General features: G+C 40.7%; 2 protein-coding genes across 2 annotated transcripts in view; both read left to right on the top strand.

The window, feature by feature from the left end:
• The window catches only part of LOC147005977 (coiled-coil domain-containing protein 144A-like), a 153,612-nt gene that overhangs the window by 69,795 nt on the left and 63,670 nt on the right, over positions 1-20,147 (top strand). The gene's annotated exons all lie outside the window — the stretch shown is intronic.
• Positions 11,466-19,007, top strand: LOC147005978 (uncharacterized). Its single transcript, XM_085834316.1, has 7 exons — positions 11,466-11,527; positions 12,495-12,609; positions 12,763-12,936; positions 14,363-14,469; positions 17,803-17,836; positions 18,685-18,874; positions 18,946-19,007. The coding sequence occupies exons 1-7, from the start codon at positions 11,466-11,468 to the stop codon at positions 19,005-19,007; spliced, it is 744 nt and encodes a 247-aa protein (XP_085690442.1).

The following is a 20,147-nucleotide window of genomic DNA, read 5'->3' as shown; positions in this document are numbered from 1 at the left end:
AAAGTCATCTACAGCCAGGAAGGACATCCTACCCTTAACCAGGGCCTGATGCAGGGGAAAGGAGGTAAAAAAAAAAAAAAGCCACCAATCCCTGAGATTCCCACAAAACTTCACCAGTCCATGAACAGGAATACCCACCAATCCTGAGCACTCCCCCTAGTCACAAGCTCAGGTCATGAAATCCAAACAATCTTCAGTCTGGAAATTTCTGCCCTGGGAAGCTCCACCCCTTCAGAAATTCTATATAAGACTTGCCCCTTTGTCCAGTTCCTGTAGTCCATCCCCAGAGCAGAGGTTAACCATTCCAAGATTCCTCCCTCCTCCTCCTCTTTGATTCTTCCCTTCAATAGATCTCATTTAAGAGATTTCTGCCTGGAGTGACTCTCTCATTACAGGAAACTGAGAAGAAAAGAAGCAAATAAGAGAGGAAGCAAAGAATAGCAAAGAAGGAGCTGGGCTGGGGCTCCTCACCTCAGCTGGAGATACCCTTCCCTGGGAGCTAAAGTGCCTCTGCTGAGGAGGCTCCCTCTAAGAGCTGTGAGGTTCCTTAGATCCATGTCTCAGAACACCCTTCCCTTGGGACACTGTCCCACCTCAGAGCTATGTGCTTCCTGGGTGTCAGGGTCTCAGGATGCCCTTCCATTTCAGCAGAAACACAACACCAACTGTGACAGGTAAAACACTATCTTTGTAAACTTTGTGAACTTTGGAAAACCTCAAGGCAAGAAAGTGGCCAGACTCCAAGCCTAAGAGGTTCCAGAGGCCAGGCCCTGCCCCAACTCCCTAAAGGCCCTAACTGTTGGTTTTCTAATAGCTGTAAAGGTCATTCTTAGCTCCCAGGTGAGAGAGTGGCCAAGCCCAGCCCTATAAGAAAAAAAAATGCCACCAATACCAACAGAAAACCTACCAATCCCTGAGCTTAAAGGCAGCAGAGTTGAAGGCTGGAGCCTTTAGCCCATGGAGTCAATATTCTTATCACCACTCCTGTCTACTTAAAACTCACCTTTCCATCCTTAGTTTCATTCTCATGGTTTCTGGAATGTCAGGCATATTATACTTGCCTGGCTCAGTCTTCCCTTGCATTCCTGTGGTGTCAATTGCATTTAGTTCATGTTCATGATCATGTTCATGTTCGTGTTCGTGTTCATGTTCCTGTGCGTGTGCATGTGTGTGTGTCTGTCTGTCTATGTGTGTGTGTGTGTGTGTGTGTGTGTGTCCCTTATACACACAGGGGCAAAAGATAACTGTGGAAAGTACAATCAAAGACAAGAGCAGTGTTCTTTGGACATACAAATCTAGGTGTGGCTTTTCTTTCTTATGCCTGTATACATAGGTCCTGTTTTTGGATGAGTTTTATGAGTAGCAGTCCCATTCCCAGATGGCTGAAAAGACACATAGCCAAGAAACATCCACCAGCCTGCATCCCTGTGTTGTACTATCAAAATGTAAGCTGATGAATTTAGACATTGGGAGTGGTTTTCTGGCCTATGTCTTCTGCTGAAGAAGACCATCAGCTTGTCTGCTCTTATGGAGAACCCACAGTCTGAAGGTCTCCTAGGACCAGGCACATCCAATGAAACAGACCCCTCTGTCTGAAGGCCTACCAAGAGATTCGATACAGCCAGAGCCACAAGCCTACTAGGAGACCTGCATCAACCCAGGGACCGGTCAGGCAGGCTCCAGAGAAAGACACCTTGGGCAGTTAAACCCATAAATAACCAGATACTGAGAGGTAAGAGTAAGACCACAAGCAACAGAAGCCAATACTACATGATCATCTCATCAGATGCTGGAAAAGCCTTTGACAAAATACAACACCCCTTCATGTTAAAAGTATTGGAGATATCGGGAATTCAAGGCCCATACCTAAATATAATAAAAGAAATATACAGCAAACCAACAGACAATACAAAATTAAGTGGAGCGATGCTTGTGGCTACAAACCCACAGGAAGTTGCTCTGTGCCTGTGAGAAGGCTGTGTGTTACAACACACTTCAGTAAATCCTAGCACCCATCCCAAAGGGTCATCATGAGTGCTGAGTGGCCTAGTGTTTGTGTTTGGCACTAAATGCCCTATGCTTGATAAAACACTGTTGCATGTTTTATTTTGACAAGGTCTCTTGTAGCTAAGCCTGGCCTCACAATATAAAATGATTTTGAGATTCTGATCCTCTTATATCTACACAGACTACTGGGATTACAAATATGTGCATCTATTACTAGTTTTATGCAGTGGTGGGGATGATGCCAGATGGAAGTGGCACTTCCAGATGGGTAAGCACGTCCAACTGAGCTATATTACCTTGTCCACTACTGCTTTGTGACATCACACATGCAGCCTTCTCTCTAAGAGACCAGTTGCCCTGCCCTTGCAGTCCCATGACAAGATCTCTTGCACACTGCAGTGCCTCTCTTTCAGGCTCCTCAGGGAGACTGAAATTCCATCTGGATAGCTTGTCTCAGACTAGTAGGAGAACATTGTTTTGGGTTGCCTTAGTGCTGTTTGTATTTTGATGTTAATTCTGCTTCCTCAAGAGGGGCTGTCCCAGAAGAGGGGTAGATCATATACTTAGGTGATCTCACTGAAATTTCTCTTCACTCTGACAGGGCAAATAAGGGCTAGAACAGAAGATTAATCAGGGGAAGGAAAAGGAGGACAGGAGAACCAGTAGAGTTCCTCAGTGCTTTTTCATTGAATTAAACTATTAAACTTCTTTCGAGAGAGAGAGAAAGAGAGAGAGAGAGAGAGAGATGACAGGAGGTCTCAGAGAGATGGAGGAAGAGGAGGTGGAAGGAAGATGGTGCAGAACCACATGGCCTGAATAAGTTGCAAGTAGCAATGGGTCTTATAGTTGGGGAATAAAGTAGTAGAGTGATAGATCTGCCCAATCTAGGCATAGAACTTATATATACAATAACTGAGTTGTGTATGTTTATATGGGGTAAGAAATTACTGCAACAGAACACATAATACTCCACAGTCTAGTCATTTCCATGCTGGTCTTGAGCAGGTCCCCCTCACCTCCCTGAGCTTCTGTTTCCTTAGGGCAAAGGAATTTCTGTTTTGTTGTTTTTTGTTTCATTTTTCTTGCAAAACTCTCTTCAAGGAAGACTAGGATACATAGAAGATCAGCATTGCTTTCTACAAGTGGGTGTGCCAGACTAGCTTGTCCTTCTGCCCTGGAAGCACATGAGTTCCTCCCAGGCCTGTAGCTTTCTGGAGGGTTGGGGGATGTTAAGCAGACCACACTAGCCCAAATCCTAGTAGGGTCACCCTGCCTCTCCCCATAGGTCTTCAGGGAGGAGTAGTATGTGACTCCAAAAGGTGTTGAGATTTTCTCATGTCTCCTAAGTATAGAGGCTTCAGCATGTTCTAAGAGCTCTTTAGGTCTATCCTCTGGGTGATGCACAGAATTGAAGGAGGTAAGAAAGGGTAGAGTCCCTCACCTTGGGGCCCAGGGCCACCTTAGTGACCTGCTAATATCTCTCCTCATTGCCCTGGACTCAGTGTCTCTGGAACCCTTTGCACTGTAACTTTTGAGATGGCCTCCAGGGCCTTAAACATCTTAAATAGCCTTCCTTACACATCCCACAGATTAACACATGCCAGGACATACATAAATACATGCTGGCAACATGCACAGAGTCCAGCTCCAGGGGTGAGAGCAGGGTTGCAGATTAGCCAAAAAACAAACATGGTTTTCCTTTTTCTTTTTTGTCACTGAACTGGGTAGGTTTTTGTTTATAGGTTTAGTTGTCTGAGCTGGGGCCAGGAGCTACAACCTGAGGAGCTGCAGTATTTCAGGCTTAGCCCTAAGGATCTTTGGTATCTCTACTCATAAATGGAATCAGCTTGGGTCAGGTTGGTCAGAATCTTCAATCCCCCAAAGTAACTTGCTTTAAATAATAGGCACCCTTTCAATTTGGAGTCTGAGTACACCCATGGGAAGTATACAGAGAACCAATGTGAACTCCTGCAATACTCTTTGGATTCATTTTCAAAGGCTAGCTCTAGCAGAATTTCAGGCTTTGGAAACTATGGTCTCATCTTGTAGCCCACTGCAGACATTCAGGACCACTTAATTTATCTTCTGGAAGGTTTAGCTTTCCTTAGCCTGTGGAGAGCCACACAGGCTGCATTCCCTTAACTCCTACCTGACCTTGATATTTCTTTGTGTTTTTCATCAACTGAAAACTATACTGTACTGGCTACTTTTGTGTCAACTTGACACAGCTGGAGTTATCACAGAGAAAGGAGCTTCAGTTGAGGAAATGCCTCCATGAGATCCAACTGTAAGGCATTTTCTCAATTAGTGATCAAGGGGGAAAGGCCCCTTGTGGGTGGGACCATCCCTGGGCTGGTAGTCTTGGGTTCTATAAGAGAGTAGGCTGAGCAAGCCAGGGAAGGCAAGCCAGTAAAGAACATCCCTCCATGGCCTCTGTATCAGCTCCTGCTCCCTGACCTGTCTGAGTTCCAGTCCTGACTTCCTTTGGTGATGAACAGCAGCATGGAAGTGTAAGCCGAATTAAACCCTTTCCTCCCCAACTTGCTTCTTGGTCATGATGTTTGTGCAGGAATAGAAACCCTGACTAAGACAAATTGGTACCAGCAGAGTGGGGTATTCCTGTGACAACCTGACCATGTTTTGGGGAGGACTGTGGAAGGACTTTGGAACTTTGGGCTTGAAGATCCATTCGTTGTTGAGAGCTCTGTCAGATGTGTAGGAGCTTGGAAGATAATGCTGAGAACAGTGCAGAAGATGGAGGCCTGGTTTGTGAAATTTCAGGGGGAAAATAAAAGACTCTCTTCAGGGGCATTGCTGTTTTTATTGTGAAGATTTTGTAGTTCTGGTTAGCTGGGGCTGAAGAATCAGCTGTGATTAACAAGATACCAGAACTACTAAAGCAAAAACTTTGCATTACTGGGACTATTGATGCTGGTTAGCTGGAGCTAAGAAATTAGCGGTGATTAAGAAGAGACCAGCATCTTTGAGGTGACATCTTCTGGGAAGTATTTTCTGAAAGCACAAAGAGGCTGTGTTCCAGAGATAGGCAAGGTTGTACTCCTTCTGCAGTGGGACTTGGTAATGTGTAAGCGTCACCCAGGTGGTACTGGTTTTGAAGGCATGAAGGGGTCACACAGCAGCTCAGGCTCGGCACTGTGAGAGGCCATGGAAGGCCATTGGTGAAGGTACAGCCCCAGTTGTAATTGAAGGCCCAGGACTGAAGGGGTCACGCAGTGTTTTGGAGATGCCAGTACCACGAGATGACCACCAAGAGCAGCAGCAGCAGTGGAGTACAGGCATCTGGAGCCCAGAGGACGACGTGTGTGCTACAAAGGGCATGGCTGGAGAAGTGACCCAAGCCCTTGGAGGAGCCCAGAAGATCGTGAGTTGGATCCCAGACGTTGGACGGTTGGAGATTGATTTTTGCTTTGATTGTGACTGTGCCCTGATATTTTCCCTCTTGAAGGAAGAAACTGTTTTAGTGGGGCCCACAGTTAAGAGACTTTTAATTGTAAAAAGACTTTGAATTTTAAAAGAGATGGATATTTTAAAGAGATTGAAATTTTAAGAAAATGTAAAGACTGTGGGACTTTTAAAGTTATTTAGATCTTGGGGATGAATAAGAATGTAAGGGTTGAGGCTTACTAGTGATGTGTTTGTGTGTCAAGTTGACAAGGGGTCAATTGTACTGGCTACTTTTGTGTCAACTTGACACAGCTGGAGTTATCACAGAGAAAGGAGCTTCAGTTGAGGAAATGCCTCCATGAGATCCAACTGTAAGGCATTTTCTCAATTAGTGATCAAGGGGGAAAGGCCCCTTGTGGGTGGGACCATCCCTGGGCTGGTAGTCTTGGGTTCTATAAGAGAGTAGGCTGAGCAAGCCAGGGAAGGCAAGCCAGTAAAGAACATCCCTCCATGGCCTCTGTATCAGCTCCTGCTCCCTGACCTGTCTGAGTTCCAGTCCTGACTTCCTTTGGTGATGAACAGCAGCATGGAAGTGTAAGCCGAATTAAACCCTTTCCTCCCCAACTTGCTTCTTGGTCATGATGTTTGTGCAGGAATAGAAACCCTGACTAAGACACTATACTATAGCTTTGGTTTCCCTCAGCAATTTTGCATGGAGTGGTGTGTTTCCCATCATTTTATCAATCTGTACATCACAACAAATTCACATCTGATATGCCATCCTAGTAAGATGGCATCTTGGTTATTTTCCTTATCTGTGATTTCTGCCATGAACACATGAAGATTCTTGGAAAGAGCCAGATTATAAATATGGTACATGTAAGAATTCTCACAACCTATTTGTTCTGTACATTGATATACTCTCCAAACACCCAATCCCTTTAGATTTATAAAACAATTGTAAATGAAAAGCTGAAGGTTTGTTAATTAGTCAGTTTATTATATACACAAAAATAATTAGATATCATTATTTTAGTTGCAGTTTTCTGAATATAAGTTATAGAATATGTTTTTCTCAAATGCAGGCCTGCTTTCTTTCCATTTATACAAGTTTTTCAAGAGGTTTAATGACTGCAGTCATAATAGTGAGCAAGAAAGTATAACTTTAAAAGTGAAAAGATGTCCATTTAATTGGTTATTGGCTGTTGTTTTGCCATATATTGCTTTTTTTATATTTAGGAATGGATGTTGAATTCCTGATCTCTCCAATATTTTAAACATGAAGGGATGTATTTTTTCAAATGCTTTTACAGAACCTAATGAGATGACCATGTAATTTTTTTGAGTTTGTTTATATACTGGATTAAATTAATGGATTTTTGTATATTGAACCAAACTTGCATACCTGGCATGAAGCCTATTTGATTGTGGTGAATGATGTTTTTGATGTGTTATTAAATTTGGTTTGCAAGAATTTTACTGAGTATTTTGCATCTATATCATAAGAGAAATTGGTCTGAATTTCTCTTTTTTGCTTGGGTCCTTTTATGGTATAGATATCAGAGTAATTGTGGCTTCAAGAAAGAATTGGGTAGTATTCCTTCTGTCTCTATTTTATGACATAGTTTGAGGAGTATTGGCATTAGCTCTTCTTTGAAGGTCTGAAAGAATTCTCCACTGAAACTCTCTGGCCCTAGGATAATTTTGGTTGGGAAGGTTTTTGTTGTTGTTGTTGCTGTTGTTGCTGTTCTTGTTTTACATTTTTTAGATAACTTCCTCTATTTCCTTAGGGGATATGGTCCTGTTTAGATAGTTTACCTGCTCTTGATTTAACTTTGGTATGTGGTGTCTGTTTAGAAAAACCATTCATATCTCTTAGATTTTCCAGTTTTGTTGAGTGTTGGCTTTTGCAGTATGATCTGAGGATTATTTGAATTTCCTCAGTTTCTGTTGTTATGTCTCCATTTTCATTTCTGATTTTGATAATTTGGATACTGTCTCTGGGCCCTTTGGTTAGTTTGGCTACACATTTTTCTATCTTGTTGATTTTCTCAAAGAACCAGGTTTTGGTTTTATTGATTATTTATATCATTTGGAGAAGGTTAATATTCAAAATACATAAAGACACTCAAGAAGCTAACCACCAAAAAACAAACAACCTAATGAAAAATTGAGGTATCGATTTAAATAGAATTCACAACAGAGGACTCTCAAATGATCAAGAAACGCTCAAAGAAATGTTCAAAGTCCTTAGTGATCAGGATTTGAAATGCAAATCAAAACGTCCCTGAAATTCCACATTACACCAATCAGAATGGCCAAGGTCAAAACTCAGATGACAGCACATGTTAATGGAGATGTAGACAAAGAGAAACACTCCTCCATTGCTGGTAGGACTGCTAACCAGTACAACCACTCTGGAAATTAATCTGGAATTTCTTCATAAACCTAGAAGTAGATCTACCTGAAGACCCAGCTATACCACTCTTGGGCATATATCCAAAAGATGCCCTACCATGCCACAGGGGCAAATGTTCCACTACGTGCATAGAAGCCTTATTAGTGACAGTCTGAAGCTGAAAACAACCCAGATGTCCCACAGTGGAAGGATAGATACAGAAAATGTGGTTCATTTACACAATGGAGTATTACTCAACCATTAAGAGTGAGGACATCATGGGTTTTGTAGGCACATGGATGGAACTAGAAAATATCATCCTGAGTGAGGTAACTCAGACCCCAAGGGCATGCATGGTATGAACTTACTATTAAGTGGATATTAACCAAAAAAGTACAGAATACCCAGGATACAATCCTCAGAACTCAAGAAGTTAACAAGCTGAAGGTCCCAAATGAGGATGCCTCAATCCTACTTGGGAGGGAAAAGAAAGCAATCATGGGGCCAGAGGAAGGGCCCGGCTGGGAGAGGGGATCCATCCCATCTGTAGACATGAAACCGGACACTATTGCTAATGCCAAGAAGCACTTGACAGGAGCCTGATATGGCTGTCTCCTGAAAGGCTCTGCCAGAGCTTGACCAATACAGACGTTGAAGCTCCCAGCCAACCATTTTTAAACCAAAATTGTTGAAGGGATTTGCAACCCCATAGAAAGGACAATATCAAACAACCAGACTCCCCCTGCCCCCCAGCTCTCAGGAACTAAACTACCAACCCAAAAGCAACCGATTTGCTCATGTTGGGTATCAATACTCAGCCTATGGAACATTGGCACCCACAGTGTGTCTTTTCACAAAAATTAACAAAGAATACCCCATAGACACCCCACACAGCAAACCTGATGTGGAAAATCCCACAGTTAAGGCTCTGATTACAGGTGATTCTAAGTTGTGGCAAGTTGTCATTTAAACCAATTCAACATAGCTTCCTGAATATTGAAGTACATATTTATTTCAATAAATGACAACATGAATAACCTATATTGCAACTATTCAAATGAAAGACTTTTCTTAAATATGTCTTGAAGTGGAAATAATAAAATAGAAATTTAAAGATTTAATAACATCATTTATTCAGAATATACATAGGAACACATGCAAGGATACACACACAAACACACATACACACACATAACACACATGCCTACAATGCAAACAGGCACACACACGCACACACACACACACACACATATGCACACACACATAGAACCTTAGCCTTACATGCACACACAGATATTCAGACACACTCACACATATGCCCTCAATGCATAGAGGCACACACACTAATAAACACATGCACACAAGCACATATACCACCATGAACACCCACACACACATGAGCACCCATATGTACACTCATGACATACATGCACACACACTCATGAACACCCACATGCACACATCCAGACACAAAGACACATATACATTCATATACACTCACATGCACACAAGCATACACAAACACTAACACATATAAGCACTTTCATATGCACTCAGAACCTCACAGACACACACACACACACACACACACACAACACACACACACACACACACACACACACACATGACAATGAATGACTGTAGTCCAAAGAATTAATCTAGAGTAGCCCAAATGCTAATGTAAAGGTTTTGCAGTTAATATATTCATTTGCAGTTCATATATTCTTTTGTCAATGTTATTTCCTCATTATGGGAAGAGAATCATCACAGAGATTATATTAATTTATACTTCCTATGGCCTGATGATAAAACATCTGTTAAGTGCAGTCTTAGTCATTCCATGATTTATGGGTTGTGAGTGATAATTAATAGAATTGATCATTAAATTTATAAAAATGCTCAAAAATTTTCAATATAAGTCATTGAACTCCTAATCTTTATCTATTATCTTTACTCAGTAGTTCACCAAATTCACTTGGATTTTCTGTTATGTAGCATACTTATTCTATGGCTTGTAAATGCCTTTCCCTTTTTTTTTTGGTAGTTCTTTTTAAAATTAATTAATTAATTACACTCCAGATTTTATTCCCCCCTCCTGGAACATCCTTGGACTGTTCCACATCTCATACCTCCTTCCCAAACCCATGTCTCCACGAGAATGTCCCCACTCCTCCAAATCCTCCCAACCAGACCTCTAAACTCCCTATAGCCTCCAGTCTCTTGAGGGTTAGGTGAATCATCCCTGACTGAACCCAGACCCGGCAGTCCTCTGCTGTATATGTGTTGGGGGCCTCATATCAGCTGGTGTATGCTGCCTGGTTGGTGGTCCAGTGTTTGAGAGATCTTGGGGGTCCAGGTTAATTGAGACTGCTGGTCCTCCTATAGGGTCACCCTCCTTTTCAGCTTCTTCCAACCTTTCCCTAATTCAAGCACAGGTTCAACAGCTTCTGTGCAGATTTTTTTGAGCTGAGTAGAAAGTTTAGAAAAATGGGTCTAAAGTCCAATAGCAACTTTACCTCTTTCCTTTCAATTAGCAGCATTTCTGAATTAAGAAATTATAAAGAGTAGTTAATTTGAAAAATCATACCAGTATCTGAAACTACTATCCCGTAAATGAAACTTCACATTTCTTCTTCCTCCTCCTTCTCCTTCTCTTTCTCCTCTTCCTCTTGCTCCTCCTCCCTCTCTTCCTCCTCCTCCTCCTCCTTCTTCTTCTTCTTCTTGTTCTTCTTCTTTTTTGAGACAGGGTTTCCCTGTATAGCCCTGGCTGTCCTAGAACTCACTTTGTACACCAGGCTGGCCTCCAAACTCAGAAAACCCGCCTGCCTCTGTCTCCCAAGTGCTGGGATCAAAGGCGTGCGCCACAATGCCCAGCTGAAACTTCACATCTTAACACTGTAAACATCTAGATAATGTATATGAGAATTGCATGTATAGCACTGTGCCAGAAGAGGGCGGTGCCAGACCTCATTATAGATGGTTGTGAGCCACCATGTGAATGCTGGGATTTGAACTCAGGACTTCTGGAAGAGCAGTCAGTGCTCTTAACCACTGGGCCATCTCTAAAATTATCCATACTTTGTCATTTGAGTCCTGGTTTTTCTTTAGCGAAAGATTAAGAAATCAAAGAAATAGTTATGTTCAGAAAACATTGGCTATTATCTTATCCTCTTCTCACATCTTGAATGTATTTAAATATTATGACTTGAACTCCCAGAGTTCTTTAGAATATATCACCTGTGATTCAAAGTAAGCACAGTTGGTTATGATTCCTACACACTTTATGAATTATGAAATCTAAAACCTGCTATCAGATGAAGCTCAATACATCATGCGTTATAAACCACATGCTAGTGTAACGTTGTCAGAGTATCATGAGCCAGGCAGAGTGTGGTCACTTGTGATGCCAGGTACCAGTGGCCCTCTGTGGGAAGGTTGCAAGTTTAAGACTCCTGACACACATGGTGAATTCTAGACCAGCCTGAGCTCTGTTGCAAGACCACGTCATAAAGAGAAATATCCACACATCTAAACGCTGAGCAGTTTCATGGTAGAAACTGCTCTAAATCCTTTGCATGTGTTTTTTCAATAATCCCACTATGACCTATGAGATAAGCTTACTCTGATTCCCTTTTTATGCATGAGGGGCTTAGGTATGGAGAGAATAAAACAGTGGGTAGCAACAGAGTTTAAAGTAGGATTAGAATCCAAATTGAGGTAAGTTCTAATTTAGAATGGTTACTTTAGCCAACTGTGCTAGATGATTTAGGTCAATTTGAAGGGAGCTAAAGTCATCTGAGAGGAGGGAATCTCAACTGAAACAATTTCTCCTAAAGATTTGGTTCTAAGCAATTCTATAGCACATTCCCTTACTTAGTGATTGATGGTGGACCCTGCCCATTGTGGGTGGTGCCATCACTGGGCTGGTGGTTCTGGTTTCCATGAGAAATCAGGCTCAGGAAGAGATGGAGAGCAAGCTAGTAAGCAGCCCTCCTCCACAGCCTGCTGTAATCAGCTCCTTCCTACAGGAGTTCCTACCCTCACAGCTTTTAGAGATGAACTCTTATCTAGAAAGGTGTGTGAAATAAGCCCTTTCATCCCCAAGTAGTTTTGGTCATTGTGTTTCATCACACAGTGGAAATCCTAAATATGACAACTTGGTACTAGCTTAGAGGTGATTGCCATGACAGGGCTGACCATTTCTTTTTTTTTTTTTTTTTGGGTGGGGTGGGGTGAGGTGGGTGTGGGTGGGCGGGGGAGGATTGCAGAAGGAATTTTGAATATTGTGCAAGAAATTCCGCTGAATTTTCAATACTTGGTGAGCTGCTCTGTAGGAGCTTGGTTGTTAAGAATGTTGAGGGTAATTTAGTGGATGGAGGCCTGGCTTGGGAAGGTTCTGAGGGCCATTAGAAGACAGACTGTGAGAACCATTTCTATCTTCCTCCCCATGTTCCTTTGGTTGTGTTATTTCATTGCAGCAATGGAAATGTAACTAACACATCAAGCATTCAGCTCAGTGATGGTATCCTTGCCTCCTATATAGGAATGTATGTGCCATGTTTCCAACACTGGAAGCAAAACATTTCTTTGACTTGGTTGCCCCAAGTTAATGAGAATTACTTGAATAATTGTGTGGTTTTGATCTATTTTTGTTAAAATTCTTAAAAATTCTTCATTTTCACAGAACTATGTTATACTTTGCTTGTGTGCATGGCCATCCGGACGTGGTTGCCCTTCTAATAGAGCAAAATTGTGACATTGATCTCTGCGACAGTGACAACAGCACAGCACTAATTAAGGTAGACAGCACCCAGTAATTTCAGGGTGACACAGATTCAATAGGGATTCTGGGAAAAAAACATGATCTCAGCTAAATGCAAATAATTAGTGAAATCTATTGAATTTTTGTTTTTCTCATGTTTCCCATCTATTTTTTGATTTAATACCCACAGGCTTCACAGTATGAGCGTGAAGAATGTATGGCCATGTTATTAGAACACGGTGCTGATCCAAATGCTAAGGATAGTAGTGGGAACACAGCACTGCACTATGCTGTTTGGCATAACAACATGTCAATGGCAGCGAAACTGCTGGCCCATCATGCTGACATCACTATAAGGAATGAGGTACAGAAGACACTGCTTTGATTTACAGATTATTTGCTACATACTTTAAAATATTTCATTGGGATCCTGATGCAGCTTTGACATGAGAATCTCTCAAATGCTAGATGTAATAAGTGAATTTTATAAATCTCACAAAATTAAGACTTGTCTATATGAGTCAGATTTGATGGGAACTCCTTCTTCCCAAGCTTTCCTTCCCTGAAGCACTTTCTCCTCCTTTACTCTCCTGATGAACATTCTAAAGAGAATTATTACCTCCATCTGTGGCAAGTCTGAAGGTCTTTACAATTTCCCTATGGGTACTCTCTTAACTGTAGCTTTTCAGGATTTCATGTTGTCTTATAGTTCTAATGCATGAACAAACATCAATAAGATACCGGGTTTCTATATTACAAGTGCCTAAATTATGAATCTTCTTGTCAGTTTAATCCACATTGTACACATCTCAGCATGTCAGTTCATTTCATAGAGTTCTGACAACACTGGACTTTCAGTTGTAATTAGGTAACCAGAGAGTTGGTTTGTCCCATAGTTCATGAGACAGAATTTTACACAATCAAGGTTGGCCTGGAACTTGTTATGTAATGAGGATGACACTGAACTTATATCTTCCTTCACCTCTGAAGTGATGGCTTTTGGACATTCTCTACCATGCCTGGCCTATGAAAACTCACAGTTGACTTTGATATTCATTTCCAACTAAATACTTATTTCAGTGACAATGCAATATAAGTGAAGTAAAAACTATTGGAGAAGTTGTCCAGGGCACATTGTCAATTGACTGAATTTTATGCCGATTTTCATTACAGCTTTATTGTAAAGAACTAGACTAAAATGTCTAATTCCCCAAATTTAAATCATAGTTGAAAAGTTTTCAATATTTTTCTTGGAAGGTTACTTAATTGCATCTCTAGCACAGGGCTTAATCCTTCACATTCCAAAGAATATTATTTTCCAGAATATGATGTCTAACATAAATGCCATGTTCATTTGTTAGAGAAATAGTATTAATACGTGTACAATAGGTCCAGTATGGAAGAAATACATGTGTTATCCTCTGCGTGGTGCTTTTTTGGCAAACATTCTCTGCTTCAGTGACTTGGAGCTGACAGCATTTGAGAAGCATTTGCATTCTCACCAGGCTATGGAAGGAACTGTTTAGACTCTACTAGTGGTATAAGGAACCCATGGCAGACATTTTGTTTCAAGTGGTTCACTAAGGCATAGGTTGTGAATTAACTGATACAGGTATCAAATGTACTCTGATGGCTTATGAAGAATGGATCTGTGTGAGAGCACTATGTTTGAGAAGGTCAAGAATGTGGCTCACAGACCCTCAGAGGATGTGAGCTCCACTGTGTCTTCCACATGATTGTCCATTGAGAAATATCAAGTTCTGAGAGTTATAAATTATTATTTTTTATAGGATAGCTTCACACCACTTAAACTGGCTCAATTAAAAAACCATGACAACCTGGCAAAACTTTTAGAAAAGAAGGAAGAAAAGATAGAGAAAGTTGATGAATTAAACAGGTAAAGTTACTAATTCTTTTATCTTTATGTTTTTATGGAATTGTATAGTGTGCACAATCCCTGAATCCCTGTTGTTGGAATTTCCAATCCTATTACATAGGTATAAAACCCCACGTAATCCAGATATTATAGTTATAAGCTGTATGCCTGGATTGGGTAGTTCTGGCACTGTACTAAATTATTCACCAGCTATGAGACCCCTTGCTTCTTGAGGTTTCTCCTGACCAGGGGGTTCTGGTTCATGGTGGCATCTCCTCCTCTCCCTCCATCCTCTCTTCTCCCCTCACCTTCCTCCTCTCCTCCTACCTATCCCACTTCCCACTCTTGAGTCTCCTTTTCTCCCTTTCCTCTACACTGCCCAATCACTGGCGTAGCCTTTTTTTTTAAAGTATAGATTTTGACTTTTATATTCTGATATTTGATTGAAATGAATAGTTCAAACATTACTTTTAAAAATCTCTCTTTTATATTCATTTCTTTAAAAACTGCTATAGTAAATAAAAGTACATTTTGAAAAGAATTTCTTCTCTTCAGTAAGTGTTTGCTTCAGAGTTTTTTCTTTTTCTTTGTTTGATAGTCAATCCCTAACATTCTCAACACTCATAACTTTGGCAAGTGGGGATTTCCTTAAGATTTTGATCAGCCACAGTGAGTATTAGGACAGCCACAGACAAAACCCAAGTCTATCTTCATGCACAAAAGCACACACGCGCACATGCACACACACACACATGCTTGCATGCATGGAGACACTCAATCATGTGCACGCACACACATGCAAGCACACCTGTGCACACAAATGCACACATAGACACATGGGTGCACACACAAACACACACACACACACACCTTATTGGTCATTGAGCCTATCTATATTTCAATAATGTGTGCATTAATAGGTTGCATTGATCGAGCATTTAATGTGAAAACCACTGGAGAAGCATAGGCTAAAAAAAGAAGAAGGACTCTGGTTCTCCTCCAACTATTTCCACTTCACTGAAGACACATGAGGAGTTTTAGTGTTTTCTAATTTATGTGGACTGGAATTGGTAGGACGTATATAGAAAAGCCAAATGCAGTTTGTAATTTCATGTTTTTATAGCCCCTGGAGTTCCTCCCAGAAACTAACATATCCATTTATTCTTAAATTTCCTCTATTTTATCTTTCAATTTTTTCAACTGTTTCATGGGACTCACTGTACATTTTGGAAAAAGTGAAGCCATGAGTTCCTTTTATATGCATGGTCGATTTCAAAATGATGATGGCTAATTCAGTGTTGCAAAACTTAGTTTTGCACCAATGCCAGGGGTGGTTCTCAGACCATTTTCAATTCACCTATCAAAATTATGTGAGTCAGTAACTGGACACCATTGTAGCCTACGGGATGGTGCCTTTTGGAAAAGTTTTATTCTTCCCCTCTGCCATTGGGTAGACAAGGGTTCTAGGCACCCTCCTGTTTCTGTCTGCCCAGTGCTCAATTTCTAGTGCACACCACACCATCACACTTGGCTTTTTTTTTTTTTTTTTTTTTTTTTTTTTTTTTTTTTTTTTTTGTGCCTCCACATTTCTGGCAAATCAAACTCAAGCCCTCACACTTGCAACTTAGGGATGTAACAACTAAACTGTTATGTCAATCCATGTCTTTTTAGATTTTGAAAATAAGAGTGCTTTCTACCAGTTTCCTCAACATTGAAGAGGCTGAGGCAGGTGAATTGAAAATTTGGGCTTTGAGATACTTTCTAAAAAAAAAAACAGTTGAAAATGTCAGATTATTAGGTATAGCTTTTACTGAAATTGTTTGATAATTTATGGTCATCTTCTATTATTTCATTGAAATCTCCTTGAAGTTGAAATATAATTTTTCGTAATGTAGTATGGAATAAATTATGGTTTCAGAAATTCTGAGTATGAATTCAAAATCTGGTACCTATTCACATGGTCTTTCTATGTTTAATTTTTACAATTATAGAATCTGAAATACGTTGTGTTTGGAATTAAATATAAAGCAAGTCCAATGCTTAGAACAATTGGCAGTAATTACATAGTAAGGCCTAAGAACAGCTGACCATTTCCATTCTTTTTTTTTTTAAGTTATCCCTTTCTTTTTTTTTTTTTTGGTGTTTATTTCATTTACATTTACAATGCTGTCTCAAAAGTCCCCCACATGCTCCCCCAACCACTCCCCCACCCACCCACTCCCACTTCTTGGCCCTGGCATTCCCTTGTACTGAGGCATATAAACTTTGCAGGACCAATGCGCCTCTCTTTCCACTGATGGCCAACTAGGCCATCTTCTGATTCATATCTAGCTAGAGACAGAAGCTGGGGGGGGGGAGGTACTGTTTAGTTCATATTGTTGTTACACCTATAGGATTGCAGATCCCTTCAGCTCCTTGTGTACCTTCTCTAGGTCCTCCATTGGGGGCCCTGTGATCCATCCTATAGCTGACTGTGAGCATCCACTTCTGTCTTTGCTAGACCCTGGCATAGTCTCACAAGAGATAGCTATATCTGGGTCCTTTCAGCAAAATCTTGCTAGTGTATGCAATGGTGTCAGTGTTTGGAACCTGCTTATGGGATGAATCCCTGGATATGGCAGTCTCTAGATGGTCCATCCTTTCGTCTCAGCTCCAAACTTTGTCTCTAACTCCTTCCATGGGTGTTATGTTCCCAATTCTAAGAAGGGGTAAAGTGTCCACACTTTGGTCTTTGTTCTTCTTGACACATATAAGGAGTACAGTAATATTAATAAAGTAGGTTTTACTAAATATGAGACTTATTTTTCTGAGAATGACATTGGAAATGTTGGTCTATTTACCTCTATTAAACAAAGCATCACATATTATGTTTTTCCCCTTATCCTAACGAGCATAATACTGGATTTACATTTATTACTTAAAAATGAATATTATCATCATTATTTTAAATTGTATGCTCATGTTTGTGCTTGTAGTTGAGTGTGCAGATGTGTGCAGGTGGCTGAAGAAGGCACAGGTATTAGATGTCTCTGGAGCTGGAGTTAGAGTTGGTTGTGATCCAAACAGCCACACAGAGTCCTGGCTACTGCACTCAACTCCTCCTGTGCAGAAGCTGTACCTGCTGTTAACTGGAGCTGTGTCTCCAATTGTAATTTCCATCTTTTTATGATTATAGTAGTGGTATAAATTGTATATCAATGTTCCTCTTTTTTTTCCAAAGCTTATTTCCTTTGTAGGAAATAAATAACTTTATTTGTAATACCTGGTAAGTTTTATGGATAGGGGAAATAAACTTTTTTGTGTGCTTTATTTTACAAATTTAATATTCATCTGAAAGGATATCATTTTTTGTAGGTCTTCAAAGAAAACTTCCGATGTAAAGGAAGAGGTATGGGAAATTAATTTAAAATCATATTTATTAGGATACAACATAAAAGTCAAACTAATACATTATAAAGTGAGTTAGAAATATGGGATCCACCCCATAAACAACCACCAAACCCAGTCACTTAGGCAGATGCCAACAGGAGCCTGCTGACAGGAGCCTGATACAGCTGTTTCCTGCGAGGCTTTGCCAGTGCCTGGCAAATACAGAAATGAATGCTCCCAGTCATCCATTAGACAGAGCACAAGGTCCCCAGTGAAGGAGCCAGAGAAATACCCAGGGAGCTGATGAGGACTGAAGCCCCATAGGAGGAACATCAATATGAACTAACAGTACCCCCAGAACTTCTTGGAACTATACCACCAATCAAAGAAAACACATGGTGGAACTTGTAGCAGAGTATGGCCTAGTCGGTAATCAATGGGAGGAGAGGCCCTTGGTCCTGGGAAGGCTTTAGGCCCCAGAATTGGGGAATGCCAGAACCAGGAATGGGAGTTGGTGGGTTGGGGAGAAAGGGAGATTGGAGGATGATCTGGGATTTTCAGAGGTGAAACTAGGAAAGGGGATAACATTTGAAATGTAATTTAGGAAAACATCTAATAAAAAATAAAAAAAAGAAATATAGTAAAAATAAAATAAAAATTAAGATTCTTTTGTTATATTCAAATATTTCTTCCCAAAACATTTGTAAAAGTCACCAATAGTAAAGGTGTCTTTCCTGTCAAAATTAGGTCTTTCAGAAGCATCTTGCTTGTTACTTATGTAAAACATGAGTATTTGTCTCTTCTTTATATTTAGTATATGGGGTACACAACATGAAGAATCTGAAATTGCTATTTTTCAATTTGTAGGTCAATGAACAAGGAAATCTTGTGTTTGACAAAGAACAAGGAGATCTTATGTGTGACAAAGACAAAGGAAACCTTATAGTTGACCTTAACAAACTAATATCACCATGTGAGGGAAACTTAGAAGACTGTGAGATGATCAGTTTCGGCACTATTCTGCATCTTATTGAACAGCTCAGGAGGCAGAGTAAAGGTAGGGGTTTTGCATGCAGCCTCTGTGTGTGGTATTGATGAGGGTGAATCAGAGTGTTGGTCATGACACAGGCATGCTTGATATCAAAGAACAGGAAACTAGTCACCGCATGCGCTGCCACCAAGCCTTCTGAGCTTCATTAAGCAAGCATGACACTCTGACCTTGGGGTTGTTACATTAGATTCATGTGTTACAAAAAATGGAACAGGCCAGCTAGCCAATACAGTAAGCTGGTGGGCTGTGCCTTTTCATTACTTCTTCATGTGGCTGGAGGATTGAAGCAGCTCTCTGGAGTCACTTTGGTAAAGGATGCTGAATCCCTCCATGATGGCTCTGCCATATGATAGTTTGAGGAGACACTCTAAGACTATAGCTGTTGCTTTATTGGCTCCTCTCTTATACTTGGCTTATGTTAACATTGTCTTCTATAATCTTTAAAAAATATTTGATTTTTTATTAAGTGTGTGTGTGCATATATGTGTATTTGTGTATACCTGGGTGTGAGCATCAGTTTGCATGCACAGACTAGAGGAGAAGTTCAGGTGTCCTGCTCTATCATTACCCTGTTTATTCCTTTGAGATGGTATCTCATTGAGGTTGAAGGTAGGTGGGCACACCAGCACTAATAATATTGTTTGCTGCTCTCAAAGGCTGGGCTTACAGGCACATGTGAGTCATATGTATTTTTGTATGGAGATTTGAAATCAAGCCAGACTGATTTCCAGAGTGGTTGTACAAGCTTGCAATCCCACCAACAATGGAGGAGTGTTCCTCTTTCTCCACATCCTCGCCAGCATCTGCTGTCACCTGAATTTTTGATCTTAGCCATTCTGACTGGTGTGAGGTGGAATCTCAGGGTTGTTTTGATTTGCATTTCCCTGATGATTAAGGATGTTGAACATTTTTTCAGGTGCTTCTCTGCCATTAGGTATTCCTCAGGTGAGAATTCTTTGTTCAGTTCTGAGCCCCATTTTTTAATGGGGTTATTTGACTTTGTGGAGTCCACCTTCTTGAGTTCTTTATATATATTGGATATTAGTCCCTTATCTGTTTTAGGATAGGTGAAGATCCTTTCCCAATCTGTTGGTGGTTTTTTTGTCTTATTGATGGTGTCTTTAGCCTTGCAGAAGCTTTGCAGTTTCATGAGGTCCCACTTGTCAATTCTCGATCTTACAGCACAAGCCATTACTGTTCTATTCAGGAATTTTTCCCCTGTGCCCATATCTTCAAGGCTTTTCCCCACTTTCTCCTCTATAAGTTTCAGTGTCTCTGG

Source organism: Mus caroli, unplaced genomic scaffold (assembly GCF_978045245.1).
Source record: "Mus caroli unplaced genomic scaffold, Mus_caroli_1 scaffold_2, whole genome shotgun sequence".
Lineage (NCBI taxonomy): Eukaryota > Metazoa > Chordata > Mammalia > Rodentia > Muridae > Mus > Mus caroli.
This window is presented reverse-complemented; position numbering and strand designations above follow the sequence as displayed.

What these genes read in the sequence shown, in the direction of transcription:
- LOC147005978 (XM_085834316.1), top strand. Translation starts at nt 11,466, where the DNA reads ATGGAGAGAATAAAACAGTGGGTAGCAACAGAGTTTAAAGTAGGATTA. An exon ending in ACATCACTATAAGGAATGAG is followed by an intron (nt 12,937 to 14,362) that starts GTACAGAAGACA and finishes TATTTTTTATAG; the next exon opens with GATAGCTTCACACCACTTAA. An exon ending in AAAGTTGATGAATTAAACAG is followed by an intron (nt 14,470 to 17,802) that starts GTAAAGTTACTA and finishes CATTTTTTGTAG; the next exon opens with GTCTTCAAAGAAAACTTCCG.